Below are 27,358 nucleotides of genomic sequence, written 5' to 3' on the forward strand. Positions count from 1 at the left end.
ACATCTGTGTTCCTGGTTCCTCTTCTCCAACTGGTGTCCCAGGTACCAGACTCTTTCCTTTTCCGGTTCTGTCCTTCTCTAGGTCCTGGAGTCCTCATTAGTCACCCAGCAAATGGGAAAAAAGGAATGTTACATGTTTTGTTGGAAGTTGATGGCCAGACTGTGAGGAGCCTACTTACGTTTCCCATATGCTCTGTTGGCCAGAATTCTGTCACATGCTCCACCTAATTGCAAGAGCCCAGGAAATGCCAAGTACCAGAGTGTCTAGGACAAAAAGGAAATAGGGTTTGGTGAAACATTTCTTTCTGTCACATGATTGTACCATGAACAGAGTTCTAAACTGAAAAGTTGGTCCTTGTAAATAGTAAGAAGGTTGTTTTTCCTGCTCCTTTCTTTCCCACTTAACTGGATTGTCTTTCTTTTAGGTAATGGTTGATGAATCTCTTTTGTCTGATGACCGTGAATCATATGTGACATTGACAGTTGTCCGGTCCCCAGGAGGAAAAGGAGCTGTTCGACTTCAGTGGACCATAGATGAGACAGCTAAAGATGATCTCAGACCCTTGAATGGGACGCTTCTTTTTGATGAGGTATAGTCAGCATCTGGACTCCTGTAGTTTTACTCGAACTTGTGTTTGTTTTTTTCCCCCATAGTATTGCTTATGAATTCATAGGAATTCATATGTATCTGGATTTTTTTTAAATCATATGCAATTTGGAGGACAGTCACACATACACACACACACACCTAGATGTCTGAAATCAAATTTAATTCAGACATTGCCTCCATCTCACCATGAGAAATATTCTTCTCTCAACATTTCCTCTCCTGATTGAGGACAAAACCAGTCAACCAAGCTGGACATCTGGGTGTCATCCCGTTTCCACCTACTCTGTAACACTTGCATGTATTTGATCACTAGGTCTGGTCAAATTTCAGACAATTTAGAGGTTATGTTAATTTCCCCCTTCTTTCCTATTAAAAACTTAAATGGGATTTATGGTCAGAACTAATTTTTATATAGTAATTTGCTCTAGAAGCAGCTCGTAATTCTAAGGCACAAAAAGGGCACACTTTAAAAATGCTTATGGATGTAAACATTATTCCAGTAATGAGAACACCCAAAATTTGGCTCAATCTGGAAAATTTATTATTCCTCTCATTTGATGTAGACAGAGTCTCAGAAGACTATTGTATTGCACACACTTCATGATACCGTGTCGGAGGAGGACAGGCATTTCACCATTCAGTTAATATCAATTGATGAGGTAGAAATATCTCCAATGAAAGGTAAGAGAAATTCACATTTTTGGAACTTAAAAAGTAGATACTCTGAAAAATATAACCAAATAATCAATAGTTACAAAGTTAGGTTTTATAATTCCTAAAATGTTTGCTAAAACATGAAGATGTCATTTCACACCTGTACTATAGCCAAAGAATTTTTAAAACTAAAATTCTGATACCTGATATTGGTAAAGTCATATGTCAAAGATTTCATAATACTTAGCTGTGTGATTTTTTTAAAAAGATTATTATGTTTATAAAATAAAATATGGAAGCTTCCTAAATGGTCTATCAATAGGAGACCTGTTAAATATGACAGAATACCATGTAAGTATTCAAAAGGATATAGCAGAAAAAGCCTTAATTACATTAAAACTTAAAGACACTTAATTATATGGGTAACTATTATGTTAAAGCAGACTTTATAACGTGTTCAAAGTTATCCCATTTTTGTCATGTGCATGTTATAAATGTGTTTGGAACTATTTACTTGAAATGTTGATAGTGGGTTTTAATTACCTGTATTTTCTACACATATTTATAATGGTCACATACTACTTTTACAATAAAATATTATTTTATTTTATTTATTTTTTATTTTTTAAAGATTATTTATTTATTTGACAGAGAGAGAGCACAAGTAGGCAGAGCGACAGGCAGAAGGAGAGGGAGAAGCAGGCTCCCTGCTGAGCAAGGAGCCTGATGTGGGGCTCGATCCCAGGACCCTAGGATCATGACCTGAGCTGATGGCAGATGCTTAATGACTGACCCACCCAGGCACCCCAATAAGATATTATTTTAAAACCTGGCATATTACATCTCTTTCAGCCTACTATGTCTATTTTCATCTGAAAGTGATTACTTCAATGTTTTGACATTTCAGAAATAGGCATTGTAATTCTCATTTGCCTATGGTCCATATGAAAATTTGTTTCTTAGGTCTGGAGAGAAAGGATTAATGTTTCTAAAGTGGTTGCATTGTGGTACACGTAATAATAACCACAAAAAATGGCCCGGCAACTTTGATATGATAGCTTAGTGACTGTTACATGCTCTTCTTCACCATCAAGGACTCCATCCTATGTGAGAGTCTGTGGCCAAAAAAGCAGAATTCCATGGCCAAAAAGATTGTCAAAATTGTAGAGAATATCACTGTACATACCTAAGGTAGTTATTTTTTTGCATTTTTATATAGAGTACTTTCCAACAAACCTGTGAGGGAATCATATGATTGTACCATATTCTTCTATACATCTTAAAACTCAATTATCAACACCCCATTAAATGTCAGGATTGATGACATACAGACTAACTAGACATAAGAATAGGAATATACCAGTGGTTCAGGGTGAATCATATATTAATATAAAAAATTCATAATATATTTCAAACTGTGACATACTTAGACATGACACATGACAAACCACTCTTGGTTTTATTAATCCATTGCCAAAGAAAGTGAGAGTATGGTAATTTCAGTCCCTTGTTTCATGAAACCCTAATAGGAGCTTCTGGAAACAGTTTTCTTTAAGTTACTGCTAAATTTTAATGTGAATACTCACATTACTTGGTATGGTTTTTCTTTCCATTAATATTTGGCACATTTTTTATAAATGCTTATAAGTAATAGTGGAGTCAGAAAATTAAAAAGTACCCAGGAATTCTTGCTTTTGCCACATAGCCAGTTGCAGTGAACTGCATACAGAATTGTTATTGCAGAAGTGAATTCAGATGGTAGAAGAGTACTCACTTATCATGGGAGCAAAAGTGGAATTATTACCCACTTTCTCCTGACCCCTTTCATTAAAATATGATCTTGGGCAAGTTATTTGCCTCAATGTCTTGGCTGCCTCAGTATGCTTAAATAATTTCATTGGTTAAAATGAAGATAATGTTAGTACCTAATTTACATGATTGTCATGGCATTTAACACATAAGATTAGAATACGTGAAGTGATGAGAATTTTGTCACACATATATTAAGTAAATACATGTGTTTGCTACATACATGTTATATATCAACTTCAACTTAGGTAGCGCATCAGTAATCATTCGGGGAGCTAAGGGAACATCAGGAGAAGTTGGGATAGCTCCATCATCTAGGCATGTCCTCATTGGAGAACCCTCAGGAAAGTATAATGGTACTGCTATCATCAGGTAAGGACTTCGTGATTTTTTTTTTTTTTTTTTTTGCTTAGGTGGAGATTTTGAAGTTTTATTTAAATCACTAGCATTTTATGCCGTAAGTGCATAGTTCTCATTACATACATATTTTTCAAGCATTGTCATTTTATGTATTAGTAACATCCTGTGAAAAGTAGAAAAAATTGTTGGCAACAATTGAAGCCATATCCTGACCTGTCTTGAAGTTAAATCATGAAGAATATTTTGGAAAAGTTCCTTCAACAAAAACATGTTGGTCATACAGTTCTGTCTTGACCTCTCTTGACGTTAGATCATGACTGCTTCTTGGGTGATTTGCACAACCCATGATGAGAAAAACACCTTGAGTTAACGCCAGGAGAGCTGATGCTTTTGGCTCCGTTCTGTCACTAACTATGTAAAATAAGAGAGTTGCTTCACCTCTGTAAGCTTGTGTCATAGCTACAGAATCATTCCTTTGAAAATCCTCTGGGTCAAACATTTTATGATTCTAAGTGTTCTAAACTTAGGGACTACTGTATAACTACGTCGTATGATCATAGGCAATTTTCTTTAATACAAATTTTCTCAGGAGGAGTGGGACAACTGCCAGTGAAGTACCTGAATTTGAGTTAATATTTTATCTTTTTGGTAGTTTTCTTTTAGTGTTGCATGTATGAAGTGCTGTTTTTTAGAGAACTGTGTTAGGCTATTCATATTTTGCACCTTGTGTATTAAGTGAAAAGTCTATAAATACTTTCTTTTAAATCCCTTTAAACCTTCCCCCTTTAACGTGTAGGTTTTGCCACTATTGTCAAGCAAATTTACATATGGTCAGGACTTTGAGTGTTACTATTCTGGAGTCATAAAACTTTTTTTTGGTTTATAGTTGATCGATAAGGCTATATAATGCATAATTTTGAAAAAAATGAAAACTATTGTTGAAAGACATAGAAAATATTTAGGAAAAATTACTTCAACAAAAATGTACTGATTATACATTTGTGTATTGTAGCCTCATTCGTGGCCCAGCAATCTGGGGGGAGGTCATGGTGTCCTGGAGGATATTCCCTCCTTCTGTGGGAGAATTTGCTGAAATATCAGGAAAACTGATGATGCGAGATGGACAGTCTGCAGCAGTAGTAGTAATACAGGTATCAATATGACTGGTTTCCATTATGGCCCTTGTATGTGTGGGGGAGTGTGGGGGGGTTGTCGGAGGTGGTTGGTACCCCTGAGTTTGTTGTTGTTGTGGACATGATAGATATTTTTCTTTAAATGGTATAGATCCTACCGTTGATGGCTCTTTTTGTCCTTCTCTAGGCTTTGAATGATGACGTTCCTGAGGAGAAGAGATCCTATGAGTTTCAGCTTACTGGAATCAGTGAGGGGGGTGCCCTGAGTGGACCCAGCAGCACTGCCAACATCACCCTGGTGGCCAGTGACTTTCCCTACGGCCAATTCTCCTTTTCACAGGAGCAACTTCGAGTGTCGGAAGAAGCCCAAAGGGTACAGTGTAAAATGCTTAAAATCCTAAATATCATTTTTAGTTTTTATTTTGTGAGTGCTTTTTTTGCAAAGTTGGATGAAGCTTTAATTTAAATATTAAGACTTAATGTAGCAAGATATATTGTGAGTGATCTTTAAAAAGTGTTTCAATTTCCTTGTTCATATTCCAGAGTTTTCACAAATTGATTAATTTGCTACTAATATCATTATTTTAACATATACTTTATAAAATTTTATAGATTTCTACATAAACATAACCCTGGTAAACATAGAATCTTTAGTCAGAAACCATAAAAACTAAGTATGAGCTGGTAGATTAAACATCCAAATCAGATAAAAACTGCTTCTTGCATAGGTGAACATCACAGTCATCCGTTCAGGTGGATCATTTGGCCCTGTGAGACTCTGGTATGAGACCGTGAGTGGGACAGCAGAGGCAGGCTTGGATTTTATCCCTGCGGCGGGGGAGCTCCTCTTTGAAGCGGGGGAGATGGCGAAAAGTGTGCACATTGAAATACTTGATGATGGTCTTCCTGAAGGCCCAGAGGAATTTTCTCTAGTAATTACAAAGGTGGAACTCCTGGGAAGGTAAAGTTAAAAAAGAAAATTAGGCAAAATAAAATAGAGAGAGAGAGAGAGAATATGTTGTATAGGAATTAATACTGAACTTGCTCTTTTTCAGATTTATGTGAGAGTGGGACAGGGCATAGTAGGGAAATTATGACAAAGACCAACTGTTAATTATGCAACGTTCTAAAATATCAGTTTTTCCTGAAAGTTGAAAGTATGTTGTTTTTATTGTGAGAATTCACTCTGGGTAGTCGGAGAATTGAACATGGTATGGGCTCATACTAGGTAAGGAAATGGAGGTCAAAGGTCAGCTGGTATGATAGAATTTACTTTCCCTTCCCTCTATCTCTATACCTGAGGGCTGAGTGAGAAATTTCTTTCCTTGGTATCTCTGAAGGCCATATTGTCTTCTGTGGGGGAATGAGATGGAGTTTTCTTTTTTTTTTTTTTAAAGATTTTTATTTATTTATTCATGAGAGACAGAGAGAGAGAGAGAGAGGCAGAGGGAGAAGCAGGCTCCCAAGAAGCAGGGAGCCTGATGCGGGACTCAATCCCAGGACTCTGGGAACATGACCTGAGCTGAAGGCAGATGCTTAACCATCTGAGCCACCCAGGTGCCCGAGATGGAGTTTTCAAGTGGGGAAAAATATGAGTCAAGATAGTTGTTACCGTGCACCATGTTTTTATTGAAGAACAAGAATTAACCATATTGAGGCTGTTCCATTACTTGATTTAGTGGGAGTAGACTTGATTAACAAGGGTGGGAAACACCTGAAGCATGCTGAAATACCCACAAATTGAGTAGCCCAAGGAGCCCCTCTGCTCTGACAGATGACACAAAACCCTCAACTAGAATGATGTTTGCATTTATATAAGTCTTAAAATAATTTTTCTTGTGCATGAAAATGGTTTTGCATCTGTTATGTGAATGTCATGCTTTTAAAGCTTTTTCTAACTAAAATATTTCACTGAGTGACTTAGGTAGAATATATATCATTCCACATGGAAAAAATACTGTGAATTTGTGTACACTTCAAATCTTTTAAATTTCTCAGAAAATGATTCCATTTCTGGCAATTGAAATTTTTTTTTTTTTTTTTTTTTTACTGGGAAGATAACTATTTTCTTCAGGAGTGTGGGCAGATGTCTAACTAATCTCAGAACTTCTGGAATTGCTTGTTGGGGCCAGTGGCCTTCATGGCTTTGAGCACATTGAAGCTCACGGTCTTGCTCAGGGGCCAGCACTCACCCACTGTGACAATGTCACTCATCTGGACATCCCTGAGCAGGGGGACAGGTGCACAGACATGTTCTTGTGCCGTTTCTCAAAGCAGTTGTACTTTTGGATGTAGTGGAAGCAGTCTTAGTGGATGATGGTGGTCCTCTGCATCTTCCTCTTGATCACCACACCAGACGGAATCCACCCTCAGATGGAGACATTACTAGTGAATGGGGCATTTCTTGTAGATAGAGATGCCCTCAGTGGCCTCCTTGGGCATCTTGAAGCCCAGACTGATGTTTTTGTAGTGTCACAGAGCATCTTCTTCCAGCTTCTCCAAGCAGGACCCTCTTCTTATTTTGAAAGGTGGTTGGCCGTTTTTGGTAGGCTCACTCAGTCTGAATGTCTGCCATCTTCCCAACTACCTGGGAAAAGGAAAACTGGCAATGGGAATGAATTTGAACTTATATTAGATGTGTTAAAATTTGAGCTGGTCATTGACTATTTTAATGGAGTGAAATTTAGTTATTAGCCCATTAAGTGTGAGATAACATCTGTGTTATTGACTAACTAGGACTTGGATATTTTGCCCTCTGTGCTACCCTTAAAAAAAAAAAAAAGCAATTCCTACAGAAGTTTAATTCTGAGAGAACAAGGTTTTCCTTCTAGGTAAATTTCTAGGTTTCCTTTGATTTGAAAAAGGAAAGGTAGAAGGTTTCCTTCTAGGTAGATTTCTAGGTTTCCTTTGATTTGCCTAGTTCTAGGAAATTCACTGCTTGTGTGTTAAGGTAATCAGCTAATCTACAGTCCATCTCAGACAACCGTTAACATTTACTCTTATCATTTAATATTTTAATCCCCAGTTTTCTAATTTTGCCTTACATATAAACTGATTAACTAGTTTTCAACCTTTTGAAACTATGTAGCATAAAAATACCAGGTAAATAGAATTTGAGAATTGAAAAAAAGATTAAAATGGTTTACTGCCGTTTTTTAGCTTCAGGAATTAAAGTGATATGAAACTGTGGAAGACAAAATGATAAAATATCGATAAAAAAGTGACTTCTTTAGCAGAAAGATGTCATTAGGCAAGTACACCACCATCTATATTAAACAATAGAAGCATTGATTGTAATCGGTGTCCACAGAAATATTTTCTTGTAGCTTGAAATATCAGTAGTGACATGACACCCGTTTTTTTCTTCAAAGTAAGCCTTTCAGCCTGTCCCTGTGTGCACGGCAGTTCCACGTGCATCCCCTGCCTCAGCCTGTCACCGTCAGATGAGTTTATCTCCAGCCCAGAGATTCATTTTACAACTTTTCCCCAATCTCCTGATAGTCGTATTATCTTCCCATTGCCCAAGTTTAATAACTTTATATTGGTTTTGGTTTCATGCAGGCAGTGATAATTGGGAGCAGCACAGAAGTCTATTTCAGACATCATTTCAGAAAAAAGAAAGTATTTTAGTGTTGGGGATCTTTAAAAGTATTAAAATGCTTAATAGGACTAAGTTATAGGAGTAAAAGGACCCTTCAGTTCATGCTGACCAATTAATATCCTCATTTTCTTTTCTTTTCTTATTATTTTTTCATGACTTTGTAAGAGGTTATGATTTTATCATCCGAGAAAATGGTCTTCAGTTAGATCAACCTCCTGAAATAGGAAACATCTCCATTGTCCGAATCATAATAATGAAAAATGATAATGCAGATGGAGTCATTGAATTTGATCCAAGGTATACTGCCTTTGAAGGTAAGTTCAGCAGTCTTACAAATTTACTACTACTTTCTGAGTTACAGAGTACCCGAGCATGACACTGTCAGTTTGAATTTCCACGTGTAAATGTTCTCAGTTTGCTCTGCGTGTGTGCACCCATATGTGTGCATGTATGCATGTGTATGCACATACATGTACACCTTCATATGTATTTACATATGCCTTTATATATTTTTTTAAATCTATTTTGAGTTACCTTTGAGCAGTATTGAATCCCATTTGTGTATGGCAAAGCTGAATGGTAAGGAACAAGGCTTTAGAAAAACTGTTTAACCTTAGGATTATTGAAATGTTTGTATTTCAGACATCTTTGTGAATCTCTAATTTATGAAATAATTTCCTTTGTGACTAGAAATCAGTGAATATTCACTTTGTAATGAATAAATCACCTCTGAAATTAGTCTTTTACTGGGCTGCAGATGCAAGGGGTGTCTGGGCAGCTACTCAGACTTTCTGTGACAGTCCCTAATAGCAGCTACCCACTCTTCTTTGTTCTCCCCTCCTGTAGAAGCAGAATGCAGAATCTGTGCCCATAGTCCCTCCTGGGGAAAAAGAGGTGGCTGCTTTTTTGATTTTATACAAAAAGCATATGCCTTTCAAAATGAACATGTTATCTTCTTGCTGCAGTTAATTTATTGACCTCATTTCTGCTATCAAATTCATTGTTTATCTAGCCATTTTTAAAGTTCATCAGAAATCACTTTGGAGGGGCACCTGGGTGGCTCAGTTGGTTAAGCGTCTGCCTTCAGCTCAGGGCCCTGAGATCGAGCCCCACATTGGGCCCCCTGCTCAGCTGGAGAGTCTGCTTTTCCCTCTCCCTCTGCCCCTGCTCGTGTGCTCTATCTTGCTCACTCTCTCTCCCTCTCAAATAAATAAATAAAATCTTTAAAAGCAAAGAAATCACTTTGGAATTGATTAATATTGACTTTATGGGTAAAGTCATGGAAGACACCATTTTGTGAACCTCATTCTACAGCTAGTAAAAGTCATGCTGCATTTTTTATTCCAAGTAATAACTAAAGGACTTAGAATTTTTTTTCCGTTCATTGATTTCTGTTTGATTCATTGTCTTTGGGGGGATTTGGAGCAATGCATATTTATAATTATAATGTAAATTCAGTATTATTTAGCCATAGCTAATATGAACTGTTGGCTAATATAAGCATAGCTAATTAAATTCTATTAAATGATATTTTAATTTACAGAGGTTAACATAGCTTAATAGCAAAATAAATTTTTGAAAAGAATTTTTAAGTTGAAATTAAACGTTGAGGATACATTTTCAGATTCTCAAATAGATTTCATAGGAACTGAAAATGTAATAAAGTTATATTTTTATCTGGACTTTCAAAAAACATTCATGATATAATTAACATGAACTTCAATTATTTCTACTGTGTATGTTACCACTAAATGTAGAAGCAATCCAAAATACTTTCCTTTGACTACACATATTTTAAATATTTTTCATGTACGTCTAGCATTGCCGTGGAAAGCATGGATCATTTATTTCTATGTAACACACAGAGGAAGAATACCTATGCTAATGATTAATTAGGTGATTTCAATGTGCTATAGTGAGTGCTGTGAATTGTGTAAGACTGATGAATCACAGACCTGTACTCCTGAAACAACTAATACAGTATATGTTAATAAAAAAAATAATAGGTTATTTCAGTTCTAACTTATACTGTTCACTATAATTTTCAACTTATGACAATGTTTCTCATAAAAAATAAGTTTAAATTTTCACTAATTTTTAAAAAGATTATTTATTTGAGAGAGAGTGAGAGAGTCTGTGTGCCCTAGGGGGAGAGAGAGGGAATCTCAAGCACACTCCCCACTGAGCAGGGAGCCTGACACAGGGATCAGTCTCACCACTCTGAGATCATGACCTGAGTCAAAGTCAGGAGTCAGACGCTTAACTAACTGAGCCACCCAGGCACCCCCTAATATTTTTTAAAGTGATAAATGAACTATGGAAAAAATGAGAGCTTGCATTGTACTGTTATATTTAATTGCTGTTAATTTGACTGAATCTTATAAAAGCTAGTTACTTTGTCTGTCGTACCAATTAAATGCACATTCCTGCCACAGTGGAGGAAGATGTTGGAATGATCATGATTCCAGTGGTGAGGCTGCATGGAACTTACGGCCGTGTGACTGCTGATTTCATCTCTCAGAGCTCCTCTGCAGTTCCTGGTGGTGTTGATTATATGCTGCATGGCAGCTCAATCACCTTTCAGCATGGGCAGAACTTAAGTTTTATAAATGTCTCCATCATTGATGACAGTGAAAGGTAATACTATTTAGTAATGCTGGAAATACTATAGGCATATGTAAAGCATAATTACTGTGTTCCAGTCCTTACTTACATTTGCACTGATAATAGAATTTTACATTATACATATGCCCATTGGGAAACAAGTGAGAAACTTTTGGGGGTTCTGGGGTAGGAAAGAAGGGATTGGGACACCACTGGGATTTTATGTGTCACTTTTTCATATAGAGGGAAATAATAATTTTTGCTCCTTTATATTTGAAAAGTCTAATCAGAATGTAGAAGCATCCTGCAATTCACTTGCTTAATGCATTAAGCAATTCAAAAGAAAAGAAGAAAGCCTAATAACTATTGCAGGTTATATAGTATTGAAGTTGATCATTCATGCTTTTAGCTGAGCACCCTCTTCTTACCACTTGGTGTATGAATGCTGTGCCTTGAATATGTATGACCAATTTGGAAAATGACTAGTTATTTGGATCTTAGAAGCATTTTAATATGTTTAGACTCACAGAATTGCTCCTTCTTGCTATGCAGTGAATTTGCAGAGCCCATTGAAATTTTGCTTGTTGGAGCTACTGGCGGAGCGGTCCTTGGGCGCCACCTAGTGAGCAGAATCACAATTGCCAAGAGTGACTCTCCCTTTGGCGTTGTAAGATTTCTTAATCGAAGCAAAATTTCTGTTCCTAATCCCAATTCCACAATGATTTTATCCTTGCTGCTGGAGCGGACTGGAGGACTCTTAGGAGAGATTCAGGTAGAGTTGTTCTTCCCATGGTTTTAAAAATAATTTTGATAGCCTGCGTTTGGAGTTGGATTTTCTTATTCTTCAAATATATCCATTTATTTATTCACAATCAACAATATTTATTAATTACCCACTGGGTATAAAGTGGCTTCCAAGTCCTATGAATTACATAAAAATATATGAGACATAGCCGTCATCAGGAACTCCTGAGAGCAAGGTAGAAAGGAAATGAAGACTTCTGATAAAATGCATTAGTTCAAGTATTTGTTGTGTGCTTTGCATGTGCCAGACCCTCTTCTGGGCACTGAGAATGCACTGGTGAACGAGACAGACCTTGTCTCTGTTCTCTTAGAGTTTTCAGAACAATAAGCAGATAAATAAAAAAAAAATATGTGATAACACTGAAGTGCTCTGCATGGATGTCAAATTGAGAAACACAATTGTGAGTGACCTGTTGACTACTCTGGGTGGTGACACTGTGACCTGGTGACTACTCCAGGTGATATTTAAGCTGAAAGCTAGATACTGAGAGATGGTCATGTAATTGTTAGAGGACTGAGCCTCTTGGCAGAAGGAATAGCCAGTGTGTATCTACAAGCCTGGCATGTTTGAGGCCTGGAGGGTTGCATGCGGTAGAGGACTTGGAGGGGAGTGGGTGGCAGCACAAGATCCATTAGAGAGGTCAGAAGGTGTTTGGTCACTGAGACTCTCCTAAGCCAGATTAAAGGGCATTCTCAGTGCAACAGGATGCCATTAGGGAGTCTGAAGCAGGGGAATGGTGTTGATGTCCCCAGTTTGCCATTTTAAGTAGCTCCCAATGACTTCAGGGATGTGGGGCGATGGAATGTCAAGAAGCCAGAGCAGAACCAGAGAGGGCAGTTAGGAAGCTTTTGTCCTCTGTCGTCCAGGGCAGAGCTGACCATGACTCAGACAGGTGCAGATGGGATGGTGAGAAGTGAATCAACATTGAGCATCTTTTAGAGGAAAAATTTTCCGGGCAGTGGAGGGTGAGGCAAAGAGGAATCAAGAATAACTGCTAAAATTTTAGTTGAGCAACTAGTTTAATTTGCAGTGTTGTTTACTGAAATATGCAGAAGCTTGTGTGGGTGGGGAATCAAGAGTTCTGTTTTGGTCTTGTTCATTTGAGATTGCTACTGGCCCTTCTCCTGGAGGGTTGGGCAGGCAGGGGGATGTGTGAGTATGGGCTCTGGGGAGGTCAGAGGCTGCTGACACACGTGGAGGCATTTGAAACCATATGGCCAAAGGAGTGCAGATAGGGATGTGAAGGATACAGCCAGAAGTCCGGGCCGCCAGCATCGAACTATCTGTGGAAGGAGAGCCAGCAAAGAAAATTGAGATGTAAAGGCAAAAGGGAATGTATGTATCATGGAGGCCATGAAAGACAGGATGCTGTGTTTCAAGAAAGAGGAAGTGATCAGCTATGCCTGGTGCTGACAAAAGATAAAAGAAGCAAAGAGGAAGTCCCAATTTTCTTTCCTTGTAGATACAAAAAGTATATAATTTTATATTCTAGAAATATTGAAAAATGCATTTATTATACAATTTTTTCTTATAACAATTTATGAAAATTTATGTTCATTTTACACTAGGAATTTATTTAAGTATATTTAGAAGAAATTGCACACCCAGCGGATTTCTCATGTGGTGTTATTGTCTTACTCAAATAGGTTTTGATTGACAAAGCCTATACATACAGTAAGACAGTGTTGTACTCATTTTTTTAAGTTTATATTTCTCTAACATATGTATATTTAAAATGTGTGCTTTTACATTTTTATTTTCCTATGGTGATGACAAATGACCAGGTATTCATATTTTTCTTTACTTATTATCCACGAAAACTGATATTCTGTAAGTATGTAGTTTATATTTGCAAATATTAGTATTTTTAAAAAGACATGAGGAATTCCCTGGAGATATCCTAGAATAATTTTCATATGTATATATATATTTTTTCCTAATACTACATATCTTACAAAGTAATTCTTTGTTTAAAATTGATTATCTCTGGGGCACCCGGCTGGCTTAGTCAGTAAAGCATGCAACTCTTGATCTTGGGGTTGTGCATTTGACCCCAATGTTGGGTGTTGAGATTACTTTTAAAAAAATATTAAATAAATAGATCGATAAAAATAAAATAAAATTGATCATCTCCATTAAAAATACAAACACCCTGCAGGTGAACTGGGTGATATTAGGACCCAATTCTCAGGAAGCCTTACCACCACAGAACAGAGACATTGCAGACCCAGTGAGTGGATCCTTCTATTTTGGAGAGGGAGAAGGTGGTGTGAGAACCATCACTCTGACAGTCTATCCTCATGAAGACATTGAAGTTGAAGAGATTTTCATTATTAAACTTGAACTTGTGAAAGGAGAAGCTAAATTAGACTCCAGAGCTAAAGATATTATATTAACAGTAAGTCTAACTTTATTTTTCCCACAAAATTTTGGAGTAATGGATTTATCAGAAAATGCATTTTACATTTGTTGAAACTCCATGGGCTTATAATGAAGTGAAACTTATAAAACCAAAGGAAGTCATAATAATTCCTATGGGCCAGACTTTCTGGTTATTATACTAGTTTATTATATAGCTTGATTATTGGTAATTACTTTTTAAAGGGCTCTCATATAGTGATAAATACTTATTTTCTGCTCTGAGAAAATTTGGTGTTTTGGGAATATTTTTGCACTTTCAGACAGAAGCTATTTGGTATATCATCCTAAACGTTGGGTATCTTTACCATGAAAGTATATAAAAGTTATTAACTCAGTCACCAGTCAGATTGTTGGAAGGAAGAATGGTATTTGTTTAATTAGCATAATGATGTGTTGGATCAAATCTGAGTTGAGCATATTTGATATAAATGAACCATTCAGTCCATCAAGGGTAAAAAATGCTGAGAACCAGGGCTATGAAAACAATGTAGAGAGGTGCTCTTTTTTTTAAGTTTGGAAAATATTCTAGTCTGGGGTCTCAGTTAGATTCTCCAGAAAAACAGAGTGAGAGGGAGAGAAAGAGAAAGAAAGTTTGATTTGATTTTTTTAAATTTTTTATTGTTATATTAATCGCCATACATTACATCATTAGTTTTTGATGTAGTGTTCCATGATTCATTGTTTGTGCATAACACCCAGTGCTCCATGCAGAACGTGCCCTCTTTAATACCCATCACCAGGCTAACCCATCCCCCCACCCCCCTGAAAGTTTGATTTTAAAAAATTGGCTCACGTGTTTGTGAAGGTTGACAAGTCCAAAATCCATAGAGCAGGCTAGTAGGCAGGAAGCTCAGGAAAGACTTGTGGTTGTGATCATGAGTTTGAATTTTGTGGAATAGGCTGGGAGCCTGGAAACTCAAGCAGGATTCCTAAATTGCAGTCTTGAGGCAGAATTCCTTTTTCTCTGGGAAACCTTATTGTTTGCTCTTAAGGCTTCCAACTGACTGGATGAGGCCCACTCACAATATCAAGGGTAAGCTCTTTGACTTAAAGTCAACTGATTATAAATAGTAATTACATCTACAAAATACATGTAGACATTTACAGTCTACAACAACATGTAGACTAGTGTCTGCCAAACAATTAGGCCTGGGTAAGTAAAGCAAACATGAGGCAAATCCAGCCAAATTCAGGCACTGAAGTAATATCCTTTTGAGACCCTACAAATTAGTTTTCCAGACACTTCCATTGTCCTTGGAGAATAAGAACCTACTTGTTCAGATGACAATATACTAAAGAAGCTTTTGAAAAATCAGGTAGCTAGGCAGATTATATTCAAGTATTATTCCTGTTTTTCTTTCATTTTTTCAGCTTATCTGTATACTGATATGTTGGATACTGTAATTTTATCTATAGTTGTTAAATATGGCGTTCACTCTGTTGTCCCTTTCTATTTTTAGATACAGAAGTTTGGTGATCCAAATGGGGTTGTTCAATTTGCTCCTGAGTCTTTATCTGAGAAGACCTATTCAGAGCCATTGGCTCTGGAAGGGCCCCTGATCATTACTTTCTTTGTCAGAAGAGTCAAGGGCATTTTTGGAGAAATTATGGTATCATTTTTCATTTGATTTTTAAGTAATGTAACAATTTGCCTAACAAATGTGGTTGTGAAGAATAGAGAAACTGTGTGTTCTGGTATAAGTTTTGGAAGTGACATGAGTTTCAGAGAAACTGAGAAGGTTCATTTAGCACCTTTGGGTTCTGTAGTCAACATGAACCTCTCTAGCTGTCTTTCTAAATCCAGCTTAGAGTGAAACGATCTTCCTCACACTTACTCATGAAGAGTATGACTGAACTATTTTGTATTTTCTTGTTTGCTATAACATTTAACTTCTTCTACTTAAGTCCCTCAATGATTTTTGTAAATTGCTTAATATATTCTTCAGGGCTTTATCTCTCCATATAGTTTTTTCATTTATCAGCTGATTTTTAAGAGATTGAATTTGTGTGTATATTGACATAGAATGTTTGGGGATATTCTTGTAAATCATTGTGATATCTATCTAACAGACCAAGGTTATTTGTTTGCTAGCAGAACATACCTTGAAAATTGTCTTTATGGATTTAACTCTTTTCCTGTATTGGAAATTAACTGGTACTTCTTCAGTGGAAGCTTTATGGTTAGGAGTCCAAAAATTCTAGGAAAATAATTTTTAATTCTTGAAATCTTGTTAATTAACAAATTCCAGTATAAAGCAACAGACTACTCACTTTTTACCTTCAAGTGTTGTCTGTGGTTCAAATGCCTGTTAAATATATATTCAGACCTTTTGAATGTATTTGTGGGACTGCCGTTCTCAAGTTAACTTTGCTTTGCTTTATCTCTTCAAATCGTGTTATTATTTTAGAAGTAGGTGAAATGAGATTTTGTAACTTTGTGCTGCAAATTGCATACATTAGCCCAAAAGAGTTCATATACTTTCACAGTGCTAGTATCATTTCTCCATACTTTCTAAACTGACTCTTTGGGGCATCTGGCTTTGAATATAATGATGCACAATTAAAATTTATTTTTTATATATTATAGAGGAAAACATAAAGGATTTTGATTCAATATACTGAATTATGTGACTTTGTTGGATTTTTTCCTTTTAGGTTTACTGGGAAATAAGCAGCGTGTTTGATATTACAGGAGACTTTCTTTCTACAAAAGGATTTTTCACTATTGCTGATGGAGAGAGTGAAGTGAGCTTTGATATTCATTTGCTCCCAGATGATATACCTGAGATAGAAGAAGATTATGTGATCCAGCTTGTTTCTGTAGAGGGAGGAGCAGAACTGGATCCAGAAAAATGCATCACACGGTTCTCTGTTTCTGCAAATGATGACCCACATGGAGTATTTGCTCTGTATTCGGATTATCAGTCACTCTTTATTGGGCAGAACCTTAGTAGATTCATCCAAATTAATGTAACCCGGCTTGCGGGAACATTTGGAGATGTTGCTGTTGGATTTCGCATCTCATCTGACCAAAAGGAGCAGCCAGTTGTTACTGAAAATGTAGAGAGGCAACTGGTGGTCAAAGATGGTGCCAGATATAAAGTGGACATGGTACCAGTGAGGAGTCAGGTTTGTAACATTTCTTCAGTTTCCCGATCATTCCAAGGTAACTCCTTCAGGAGAGCACTGGCTTATCTCATGATCAGCTTACAATCTTACTGAGATATTTATATGTAATCATAGAAATGCGTAATAATTATTGGATGATACATTTGCAGATTATAAATGAATTAAGTATATTCCCATTTGAGATAACATATTTTTGTCTAAACAGTAGCAGACACTTATGTAGGACTTACTCTTACATCCCTGTATTCTTTGGGAAATTGACTCAGTGCCCCGACCCTGTTGATTAATTTCTAACCTCCATTTACTATTTCCGAAAATTTTCAAGACTGGAATAAAGACTGCAAAACTGGGGAAATGAGAGGTAGATTAACTTAACCAGAATATGGGTTACTATCAAGTTACTATCAAGTTACTATCAAGACTTGATACTTGATTGTATCAAGTCTCATTTACAAATTAGAAGAGTTTTTAAAAAAATAGTGTGCTTGAATTATCTACCTTGAAACATTTTCCCATACATATCTATGTAACATTACCTTTCCCATACATATCCATGTAACATTACCTTCTGTAGCATTCAAGTTTTAATCTCTGTTAATGAACACCAGAGGACATTCCTTAGCTTTTCTAGGAAGAGGTTTGTATTATTCTATAGTGAGATTTCATTTGACAGTAAGACATGCTACAGTGAAGATCTGATTATTCTGTTATTTTACTAAGCAATGTGGATAGTATAAAACTATTCTCACACTACGTGTAGGAAAACCAAAATATGTGATGTATATTACATGGACTAAAACCCTTGATCTGCCTAACTCATAGATTGTGTCTTGTACTGGGTGGTACTTGGTACATTTTGAGGGATGTTAGTCCTCTTCATTTCCCTGCAAAAGCTGAATGGTATACAGTTGACCTTTGAGCAACAAGGGTTGAACTGTGCAGATTCACTTATACGGGGATTTGTGTCAGCAAATGCAGTACAGCACTGTAAATGTCTTTTCCCTTCCTTATGATTTTCTTAATAACGCTGTCTTTTCTCTGGCTTACTTTATTGCAAGAATACAATAATAATATATAAAAACTTATAAAATATGTGTTAATCGACTGTGCATGTTATCAGTAAGGCTTCTGGTCAACAGTAGGCTATGAGTAGTTAAGTTTTGGGGGACACAAAAGTTGTATGCATGTTTTCTCCTACTAACTAATATCCCAGTCTTCAAAGAACAATGCATTATATCCAGAGCATGAGGGGAAAAGGGAACCACTGAAAAAATCCTACCCTTGATTTATGCACATGTCACACCTTAGCAGCCCAGCCAGTGAACTGCATGGGGGAAGGGAACACCCCTAGAGGAGAGGTGGGAGGCACAGGCTTAAAGTAAGGACACTGATTTATTTCTGTTTCCTTAGCACTTGATCTGTGAGTCATGTTCAGTGAATGTCACTTTGAAAAAATGAAGATTGATTGAATGAATGAAACATCTGTTATCCTCAAGTTACATAACATTGAAACTACTAGGGTACATATTGTGTATATTTGGAGGGCTGTGGTGTATGATTAAATAAGTTATATTTAAAAGAAGAACAGACTCCACAAAAATAGTTATATTTATGTTCAATAAAGATGTACAGAGTTTTTAATAATATTCTAGGTAATGGGATAACTTGGGGGCTTATCCATTATCAATAAAAATATTTCTCTTGGGAAAATGTTTTGTAAATTTCAAAAAAAAAAAAAAAATTTAGGGTAACATTTTTAAATTCAGAGTTTCCCTTATTAGATTTGAAAACTTTTTTTTTTTTTACGAGAAAGAAGGAATGGGAGGAAGGAGCAGAGGGAGAGGGAGAAGCAGGCTTCACACTGAGCAAGGAGCATGATGCGGGACTCGATCCCAGGACCGTGGGATCGTGACCTGAGCCAAAAGCAGATGCTTAACTGACTGAGCCACCCAGGCACCCCTAGGTTTGAAAACTTTAAAAATTGGTAATCTGATACATTTCATTAGTAATTTTTATTTATCCAAAATATTCAGGTAATCATTATACCTAAATCATTATCCATTTTGAGTAAATTTCACTGGAGTATTTTTATCCCTTAATGAAGAGGAAGAAAGAGAGTTTTGCTGCTTTTAGGAGCTGATTCTGTTGCCCAGTGAGCTCTTTCTTTCCTGTGGTACATGATTCATTCTATTACTAACACTACTTCTGTGATTCTCATCATTCTTGAGACCATTTGGGCACACATGGAGAATTTGCAAATTTGTGTTTTTTATACTCTTATCACTCATCACCTACGGTCTTCATACTGGTGGTTTGTTTTATAACCTGGGGAGAAAGGCACATATTGATGAAACTGTACAAAAGGACCCTGTGGCAGTGTGCTAATGACTCATGTCAAATGTCAGTATTTTTCTCTGAAAATTATTTTTTACTACTAAAAAAAGTCATTGATCTTGTTTGTTTATAGGTCTTCCTATCGCTGGGCTCTAATTTCACCTTGCAACTGGTGACGGCAATGCTTGTCAGTGGACGTTTCTACGGCATGCCAAAAATTCTCCAGGAGGCGAAATCCGTTATCCTTCCTGTCCCTGAGAAAGCCGCCAATTCTCAGGTAATTGGTCCTGGGTGTGGAACCATCCATGAACCACTAGAGGGCAGCATTAATAGGAAGGACTAAAAAGATTCTTAGACATAAAATTTCTCAAAATTACTATTTTCTTAAATCAGTATCAAAGTAGACATGGATACATTATATGAAAATAATTTGCCAAGTTTTAACATTTTCCTTTTTGGATATTTAGAAAGTTTGTGTCCCATAGAATTTGAATATAAAATTTTTTTTAATTATGGTCACTTGGAATCAAAATTTCCAGGATTTTTAAGGTTGTTTTTAATAGAATATTTAATATTGAGGTATTTTATGCTAAATAATTAAAATTAGAATAAAACATCAGCTAATATTCCAGACTTTTTCATTTACTAACATTGTGATTATTTGTCTTTCATTTTTGGAGCTCTTTTTATCATGACAAGTTTGTGCTGATGGAGATAAATACTAATCATGAGATCCTGTGACAGGGTTTCCCCTAAATATTTGAATCTTCCACCGGAGTTCAATATGGAAAGATTGTTTCCTGATCACTTCATAAGTTTACAGGAGAACAAAGAATATCTTGAGGGCTTTACTTTCTATGTAGGCTGGTTCTGTCAGTATAGGAGCAAGACAGGGCTGTTGTCTTTGGCTCATGGTAATGTGTGTATTTTTGAGACCATGATGAAATAACATTGCATTCTGTTCCTTCAGATGGGAGGTCCTTCAGCTTGGTTAAGGCAGGCCTAGTCCAGTATGTGGACATGTAGTCTACACAAATGATGGCCAGGTCTTGCCAGAAGCTTGTGTAACAGAGTCTCTGACCATTAAGGGCATGCTCTTCAGGAACTCCCTCCTGGGCTTCTTCTCCATAGAGAATGAATTTGCTTTGTTCCCTAAATGGAATCCATCAGCATTAAAAATGAGAAGAAGAGTGAGTTTTCTTTCTCCTGCACCTCATCTGTTCATGAGAGAATGGAGGAATAGAACTTAATAATACTTTGAATAGTTGTCTTCTTTTTGCTCACAGGTTGTTATAAAAAAGGATTCCTTTCAACATGAACCATTCATTTGGCATAGCAAAATATTTCCTACTTGTTCACGCACAGTGGTTACAACATTTACCACTTCGAAGGGCAAGATTAGGGCCAGTCAGGATGTATTCCTGTCCTTGGTGTATCCTCTGTACTCCTTACCAGTGTGTGTGTGTGTGTGTGTGTGTGTGTGTGTGTGTGTACGCGCGAGCGCGCGCACGCTCTAGGTGGCTAGGACACTTTCAAACAGCCCTAGCCACGTAGCATGCATTATCTTAGATATACCAAAGGTTTTGACAATTCCTAAGCAAAAGCCTCACTGTAATAGGGAATCTAGGCTGGTGTCAGGTTGAAGTTTCATTTTTGTTTTTATTTTCTTTTTCTTTCTACCCCAGAAGCTATCCTGGGGTACCGTCTCATACTTTTCTGTTACTTTCCATTCCAATTTAAAATGGGGAGCATAAAGGGCACCTGGGTGACTCAGTCGGTTAAGCATCCAACTCTTGATTTCAGCTCAGGTCATGATCTCCAGGTCGTGGGATCTAACTCCACGTGGGGCTCTGTGCTGAGCATAGAGCCTGCTTAAGATTCTCTCTCTCCCTCTTCCCTCCCCTCTCTCTTTCTCTTCTCTGCCTTACCGAAGGCAGAGCTTCTCTGGGATAAACTGGAGAAACAGACCAGAGACCTATAAGTTTTTTCAGAAAAAACTGAAAAAAAAGAAGAGTTTAAAAAAATGGGGAGAATGAGTCTTAACATAGAACTGTCAATCGTATGGTATCCCAATTTATAGATTTTAGGACCAAAAAAGGTAAACTGAGTTATCCAAATCACAATGTGAAGCCAGGAATCTAGTTTTATTTTTACTGATTGACTAGAACTTATTTCATCTATAAGTCACTTTTAAACCCCAGGGTTCCCTGAGAAGTTTACCCTTAAAACGAAATCTTACTTGATATGGATGAAAAAGATGATTATTTTAAAAAAATCTTTGGATGTTTCTGATCCTCAAAAAAAAAAAAAATTGAATTGAATCAAGGAGCTGAGAAGAACCTTAATAGAAAACCTAGTTCATGGTGCTCATTTTATAAATAAAGATTTTGTTATATCTTAGAAAGATGTCTGATTTCAGTTCTAGATAAACCAGGTTCTATAAAAACCCACAAACAAGTCATATTAAAATGCCATTTTTAATCTTTTGCTTTCATATAACCATAATTACATTTATCTTTCTGGGATATTATAAATTCATAGGATTCCATTTTGATAAAAAAATAAAGGTATAAACTATAATCAGAATTATAAAAGAGAATAAATTTCCAAGTCTCAGATGTCATTTCTTAAACATTACTCTTTAATTGAGTATATTTTAAAACAAGAAAATATGTTGTGTAAACAAAGAGAAAGTTGACTTTTAACCCATTCTTCAGAAAATGGGAACCTTTAGGAAGAAATAAAATATTCTAAGCATGTTTTTCCTCAGGTTGGATTTGAATCTACCTCTTTTCCGCTCATGGACATCACTGCGGGAACCAGCCAAGTTGTGATTTCTAGGACAGGCACATATGGCTCGCTCATGGTTGCCTGGGTGGCCGGATATGCTCCTGGGGTAGAAATCCCCGAATTCATTGTTGTTGGCAACATGACCCCAAAACTAGGTGAGTTGTCACTTTGCTAAGATCTGCCCTGTAGAACATAGAGATAGATGTGTGATTGGCCACTAATTTTCTTGGCTCATTTCCTTACTCTGGATAATGAACTATTTGTTTTCTAATACGGTGCTCCCATATTTTAGTGATCAGAGTTGCCCAGTCTACTTGGTAAAAACAAGAAACTTTATTCAGTCAAATTAAAAACTTCATATGGCACCAGGAAATAGGAAATGGTCACTAAGCAGACGACTCTGTTGATATATTAGGAGTTTGTTAAAAGTAGTTCTAAAAACCTAATGTGGCTTGTACAGTAACAAAAAAAAAAGGCACGCCTTTGTATTCATTTACATGTTCACTGGAATATTTCTGATAATAGAGCAGCTGTGGCTTCATCTCCTTTGTGTTTTTATTCTCCCGTTAGCTCTGGGAGGGTCAGTTAGATGTACACATTAGATGACCTGACCTCTACTCTGCAGAATAGACAGGGAATGAGGGCAAAATTTTGGTGTAGGGACCTTTCTTTCAGTTCACGTACTCCTCTCCCCAACTTTTTTAGTGTATTACCTCTTGTAGACGGTCATAGAATTCTGGAAAAGACTCTATTTTACTACACTTTTAAGAGTTGAATCCCAGTGTAAGAACTCAGAAATAATACCCTGCTTCCCTTCTCCTATTCCCGTTCAGGGAGCCTTTCATTTTCCCATGGAGAACAAAGGAAAGGAGTCTTGCTGTGGACATTTGCCAGTCCTGGTCGGCCGGAGGCCTTTGTTCTTCACCTCTCAGGAGTACAGAGCAGTGCCCCTGGTGGGGCTCAGCTTCGGTAAGATCAGCTTGATTCTCACCCAGCACAGTCTCTGAGGAATAATCTGGAATTTATCAGTTGAAACAGAAGAAGACACAAGGATAGCTTTCCCTGGAGCAGATGTGGAAATGGATTCAGTGTAGAGCCACACATGGCGTGCGAGCCAAAGATGCCACGGAGGGAGGCCGACTTTCATAGAGCCACCCCCCACTGCTTGCTTTGAAGAGCATTCTCTCTGAGCTCTCACTCGGTAGTGTTGGTCCGGAGTAACATCTCCAATAACCGTGATGGCAAAGTCAACTATTATTAAAGAAGTCTGTCTTCTGAGTATCTGCTGAAACATACCTCATTTTCCTAAGGGATTAAGAATGAGAATCGGCATTATAGCAGGGCTATAATGTGACTTGTACCAGTGGCTCTTTTAAGTTTAATTTAAATCAGTATATTTGCAGATAGATATGTCCCAACCAAAAGCAATTTACTTTTCTCATATCTGGGATGGGCTTGATCAAAACAGCAGAGGGCAGACCTTGAGATAGATTCATGGATTTAGTCCTGGCTCTGCCACTTACTTGCTGTATGACTTTGGGAATGTTACTTGATCTTTCTGTTCTTTGTTTACTTACTTGGAAAATGGGGGAAAAGTGCAGGCAACACCATGTATGTTTGTATACATGTTTAGGTGTAGGAGATATTGGTTGGCAAAATCAAATATGGTTTTAGATTATACATATGTCATTTAAAAAATGGCCACAGAACGTATTGCTGGGTAACAAATTTAAGTGCCTTTAACAACAGCAATAGTTAGCAGTTTTATAGAGCTTACCCTAGACCAGGCATTGCTTTAAAATATTTTATATATATATACACACACACATATGTATATAATTCACATGTACATATATATAATAAATGTGTTATATATATTTTATATGTATATATATATGTTTACTATTACTCTTCACAACAGCCATATGACATGGATACAATTATTAGTCCCTTTAGATGGAGAAAGGACTCACAGAAATGTAACAGACCCAGCATCACACAGCTAATAAGGTTGGGACCATGATTTGAACCCAGGTTACCTTCTACTGTCTGAGCTCTTAACCACTATACTATGTGTTGAGTAATGCGTGCTTGACACTAGTGAGTGATGGACTTCCTAAAGGATTAAAAAAACTGATTAAAACATTAAAAAAAACTGTGAAAGAAAATATGTCTGTGTCCTGAATTCCGTTGGTGGGCCACCTGTGTTAGCTCTGGTAAAGCTATTAACTCCCAACAAAACTCCAGCTAAGGATAAATCACTCAGTCATGGATGTTTCTTCAAATTTGTATGTAAAATCTTAGCAACAATTGTGTGAGAGAGTAGTTCCATTACTGGCCACCTGGAAGAAGCAAGGATTTTGCATCTAATAGGGACAACTATTTCTATTTGGTAGATAAGAAATCTGGCTGACATCCCAAGATCTTGAGTTTTTGGCTGCTTGTGTACTGATCATAAGAGAGAGCCTGATATTTCAGATTCTTCAGAGAGCTTCTCTGGGATAAACTGGAGAAACAGACCAGAGACCTATAAGCTCTTCACTGGGCTCCAACTTGTCAGGCTTGTCCCCCCATGATTGCAGCTTCTGTTCTTAGATTTCGTGTGTTCTGGTATATTCATCAATAAGTAAGTAGGGTTTAAGGGAATTTGAAAGGGCATGCGATCCTTAAGATGTCCTCATGAGAAGCATCTTAAATATTTGAAAAATGAATCTCTACAATGGTATTCCTACTTTTTTATCAGTTCTTTCATGTTTTTTTTTCCAGATCAGGTTTCACCTTTGCTGAAATTGAACCAATGGGAGTCTTTCAATTTTCCCCTAGTTCTAGAAATGTCATGGTGTCAGAGGATACACAGATGATCAGATTATATGTCCAAAGACTGTTTGGGTTCCATGGTGATCTTGTTAAAGTTTCCTATCAGACAGCTGCAGGAAGTGCAAAGCCTGTGGAAGACTTTGAGCCTGTTCAGAATGGGGAACTGCTTTTTCAAAAATTCCAACCTGAGGTGGATTTTGAAATAATCATCATTAATGATCAGCTTCCTGAGGAAGAAGAAATTTTTTACGTTAATCTAACTTCAGTAGAAATGAAAGGATTACAAAAGTTTGATGCCAATTGGAGACCACGCCTGAATCTAGATTTTAGCATGGCATTGATCACAATATTGGATAATGATGGCCCAGCAGGAATGGATGTTTCTTTCCCTAAGACAACTGTGGCTGTAGCAGTTGACACAGCTTTCATTCCTGTGGAAACTGACTTCTCAGCCACATACCCTGACACAACCAAGATAACGGCTGTTCCACAGCCCACCAAAATTGTTGCCATTACTGAGGCGGCTGGTGCATCTGCCATCCCTGAGAAACTTGTCACCGTTCCTGATACATCCACCTTGTCTAAGAAGCCTGATGTGGCCACTGTGACTGCAAATGTTTCCGTCCATGGAATATTTAGTCTTGGGCCACCTATTGTTTATGTTGAAGAAGAGGTGGGAAATGGCACATTTAATGCTGCAGAAATTCTTATTCGAAGAACTGCTGGGTCTACTGGCAATGTCACTATAACAGTTAAAACTTTCGGTGAAAGATCTGCTCAGAAGGAACAAAATGCGTTGCCCTTTCATGATATCTATGGGATTTCCAACCTAACGTGGGCCACTGAAGAAGAAGATTTTGAAGAACAAACTCTTATCCTTACATTTGTAGATGGAGAAAGAGAACGTAAAGTATTGGTTCAGATTTTGGATGATGATGAGCCTGAGGGGCAAGAATTCTTCTACGTGTTTCTCACAGACCCTCAAGGGGGAGCACAGCTCGTGAAGGGGAAGGATGACAATGGATTTGCAGCTTTTGCCAGGATCATTATTACAGGTATATCTCTGGAGTAATGGACATAAAAATGTGCTTGTGCTACAGAATTTATAATAATATTATTCTGTCTTAAATTTAATTTGAGAGGGTGAATTACTTGAATCACTCATAGTTATTCATTAAAACATTGTTTTCTTGTGGCATGGACCCATAACATGAACTCATGATGTTGTTCTGAGGCGCCAAGCTAGAATTTAATGGACTGTAAATGTCACTTAGCTCTGAGCCAGTTAAATGATCTATAAAATTTATATTTTTACAATATAGGGAAAACCTTTAAAAATGTGTAAATCCATGTTCTTCCTCTGGAAAATATTTAATTTAATTATCCAAACACACGATTGCCTATCCTGTTGTGAAAACTCATTCTGAATTTCCAAACCACTTTCAATAATCCATCCCCAAAATCTAAGTCTCATTGTTAGGAAGTTCTTCCTTTATGTTGGGAAATAGATTGAAACTATTTTCTTTTGTTCTCCTGTTGAACCAATGTAGTTTATATAACTTTTTTTTTTTTTTTTACCATTGGGTGTATATATATTACAATAGCTTAAAAATTCAAAGATTTTTTTATTTTTTTTTAAATTTTTTTTTAAGATTTTATTTATTTATTTGACAGAGAAAGAGACAGCAAGAGAGGGAACACAAGCAGGGGGAGTGGGAGAGGGAGAAGCAGACTCCCCGCCAAGCAGGGAGCCCGATGTGGGGCTCCATCCCAGGACCCTGGGATCATGACCTGAGCCGAAGGCAGATGCTTTAACAACTGAGCCACCCCGGCGCCCCTCAAAGATTTTTTTAAAGAGTTCCTCATACATCTCACAGAAGATTTCAGGGATAGTTTGTAGTTTTTGTTTGAAATCATACTGTATTTCTTAATGTGGTTTAGCTCAGCTTGTCAGTATCTTACACTAATTAGAGTATTGACAAGGCCATTTTATGATTCTTACCTACTCTGCTCTTTTTTATAAGCATTTATGAATTATATAGAGTGCTTTACGGTTTCAGATGACACCATGATAAAATAATGTAGTGGAAAGAAAACTAAATGTCATGAAGCCTATATTTATGGCCCAGATCAAACATCAATTGGGAGACCCGATGAAATCATTTAGTATCTACTCTTTATGTTTCTCTTTTATAAAAGGAAAATTTTAGAATAAACATCTTTATGGTCCACTTTTAGGATTTGATGCTTCCTCCTAGAATTTTTATTGTATATTAGCCATTCAGTAATAA

General features: G+C 37.0%; 1 protein-coding gene and 1 pseudogene across 2 annotated transcripts in view; one reads left to right on the plus strand and one right to left on the minus strand.

Moving 5' to 3' along the window:
• Positions 1 to 27,358, plus strand: part of ADGRV1 (adhesion G protein-coupled receptor V1) — a 524,455-nt gene that overhangs the window by 173,839 nt on the left and 323,258 nt on the right. For both annotated transcript variants that reach the window (XM_073887989.1, XM_073887998.1), the window contains 16 exons: positions 426 to 590; positions 1,174 to 1,291; positions 3,322 to 3,445; positions 4,446 to 4,584; positions 4,754 to 4,939; positions 5,295 to 5,527; positions 8,333 to 8,481; positions 10,603 to 10,804; positions 11,324 to 11,543; positions 13,735 to 13,974; positions 15,458 to 15,607; positions 16,653 to 17,126; positions 19,594 to 19,737; positions 22,231 to 22,405; positions 23,084 to 23,219; positions 25,017 to 26,122. In XM_073887989.1, the coding sequence (XP_073744090.1) occupies positions 426 to 590; positions 1,174 to 1,291; positions 3,322 to 3,445; positions 4,446 to 4,584; positions 4,754 to 4,939; positions 5,295 to 5,527; positions 8,333 to 8,481; positions 10,603 to 10,804; positions 11,324 to 11,543; positions 13,735 to 13,974; positions 15,458 to 15,607; positions 16,653 to 17,126; positions 19,594 to 19,737; positions 22,231 to 22,405; positions 23,084 to 23,219; positions 25,017 to 26,122 (3,961 nt within the window). The remainder of the gene's footprint in view (positions 1 to 425; positions 591 to 1,173; positions 1,292 to 3,321; positions 3,446 to 4,445; positions 4,585 to 4,753; positions 4,940 to 5,294; positions 5,528 to 8,332; positions 8,482 to 10,602; positions 10,805 to 11,323; positions 11,544 to 13,734; positions 13,975 to 15,457; positions 15,608 to 16,652; positions 17,127 to 19,593; positions 19,738 to 22,230; positions 22,406 to 23,083; positions 23,220 to 25,016; positions 26,123 to 27,358) is intronic.
• LOC112819922 (small ribosomal subunit protein uS17-like) lies at positions 6,667 to 7,141 on the minus strand (annotated as a pseudogene).

This window comes from Callorhinus ursinus, unplaced genomic scaffold (genome assembly GCF_003265705.2).
Source record: "Callorhinus ursinus isolate GAN/ISIS: 27379988/994484 unplaced genomic scaffold, GSC_fseal_2.0 scaffold3, whole genome shotgun sequence".
NCBI classification, from domain to species: Eukaryota; Metazoa; Chordata; class Mammalia; order Carnivora; family Otariidae; genus Callorhinus; species Callorhinus ursinus.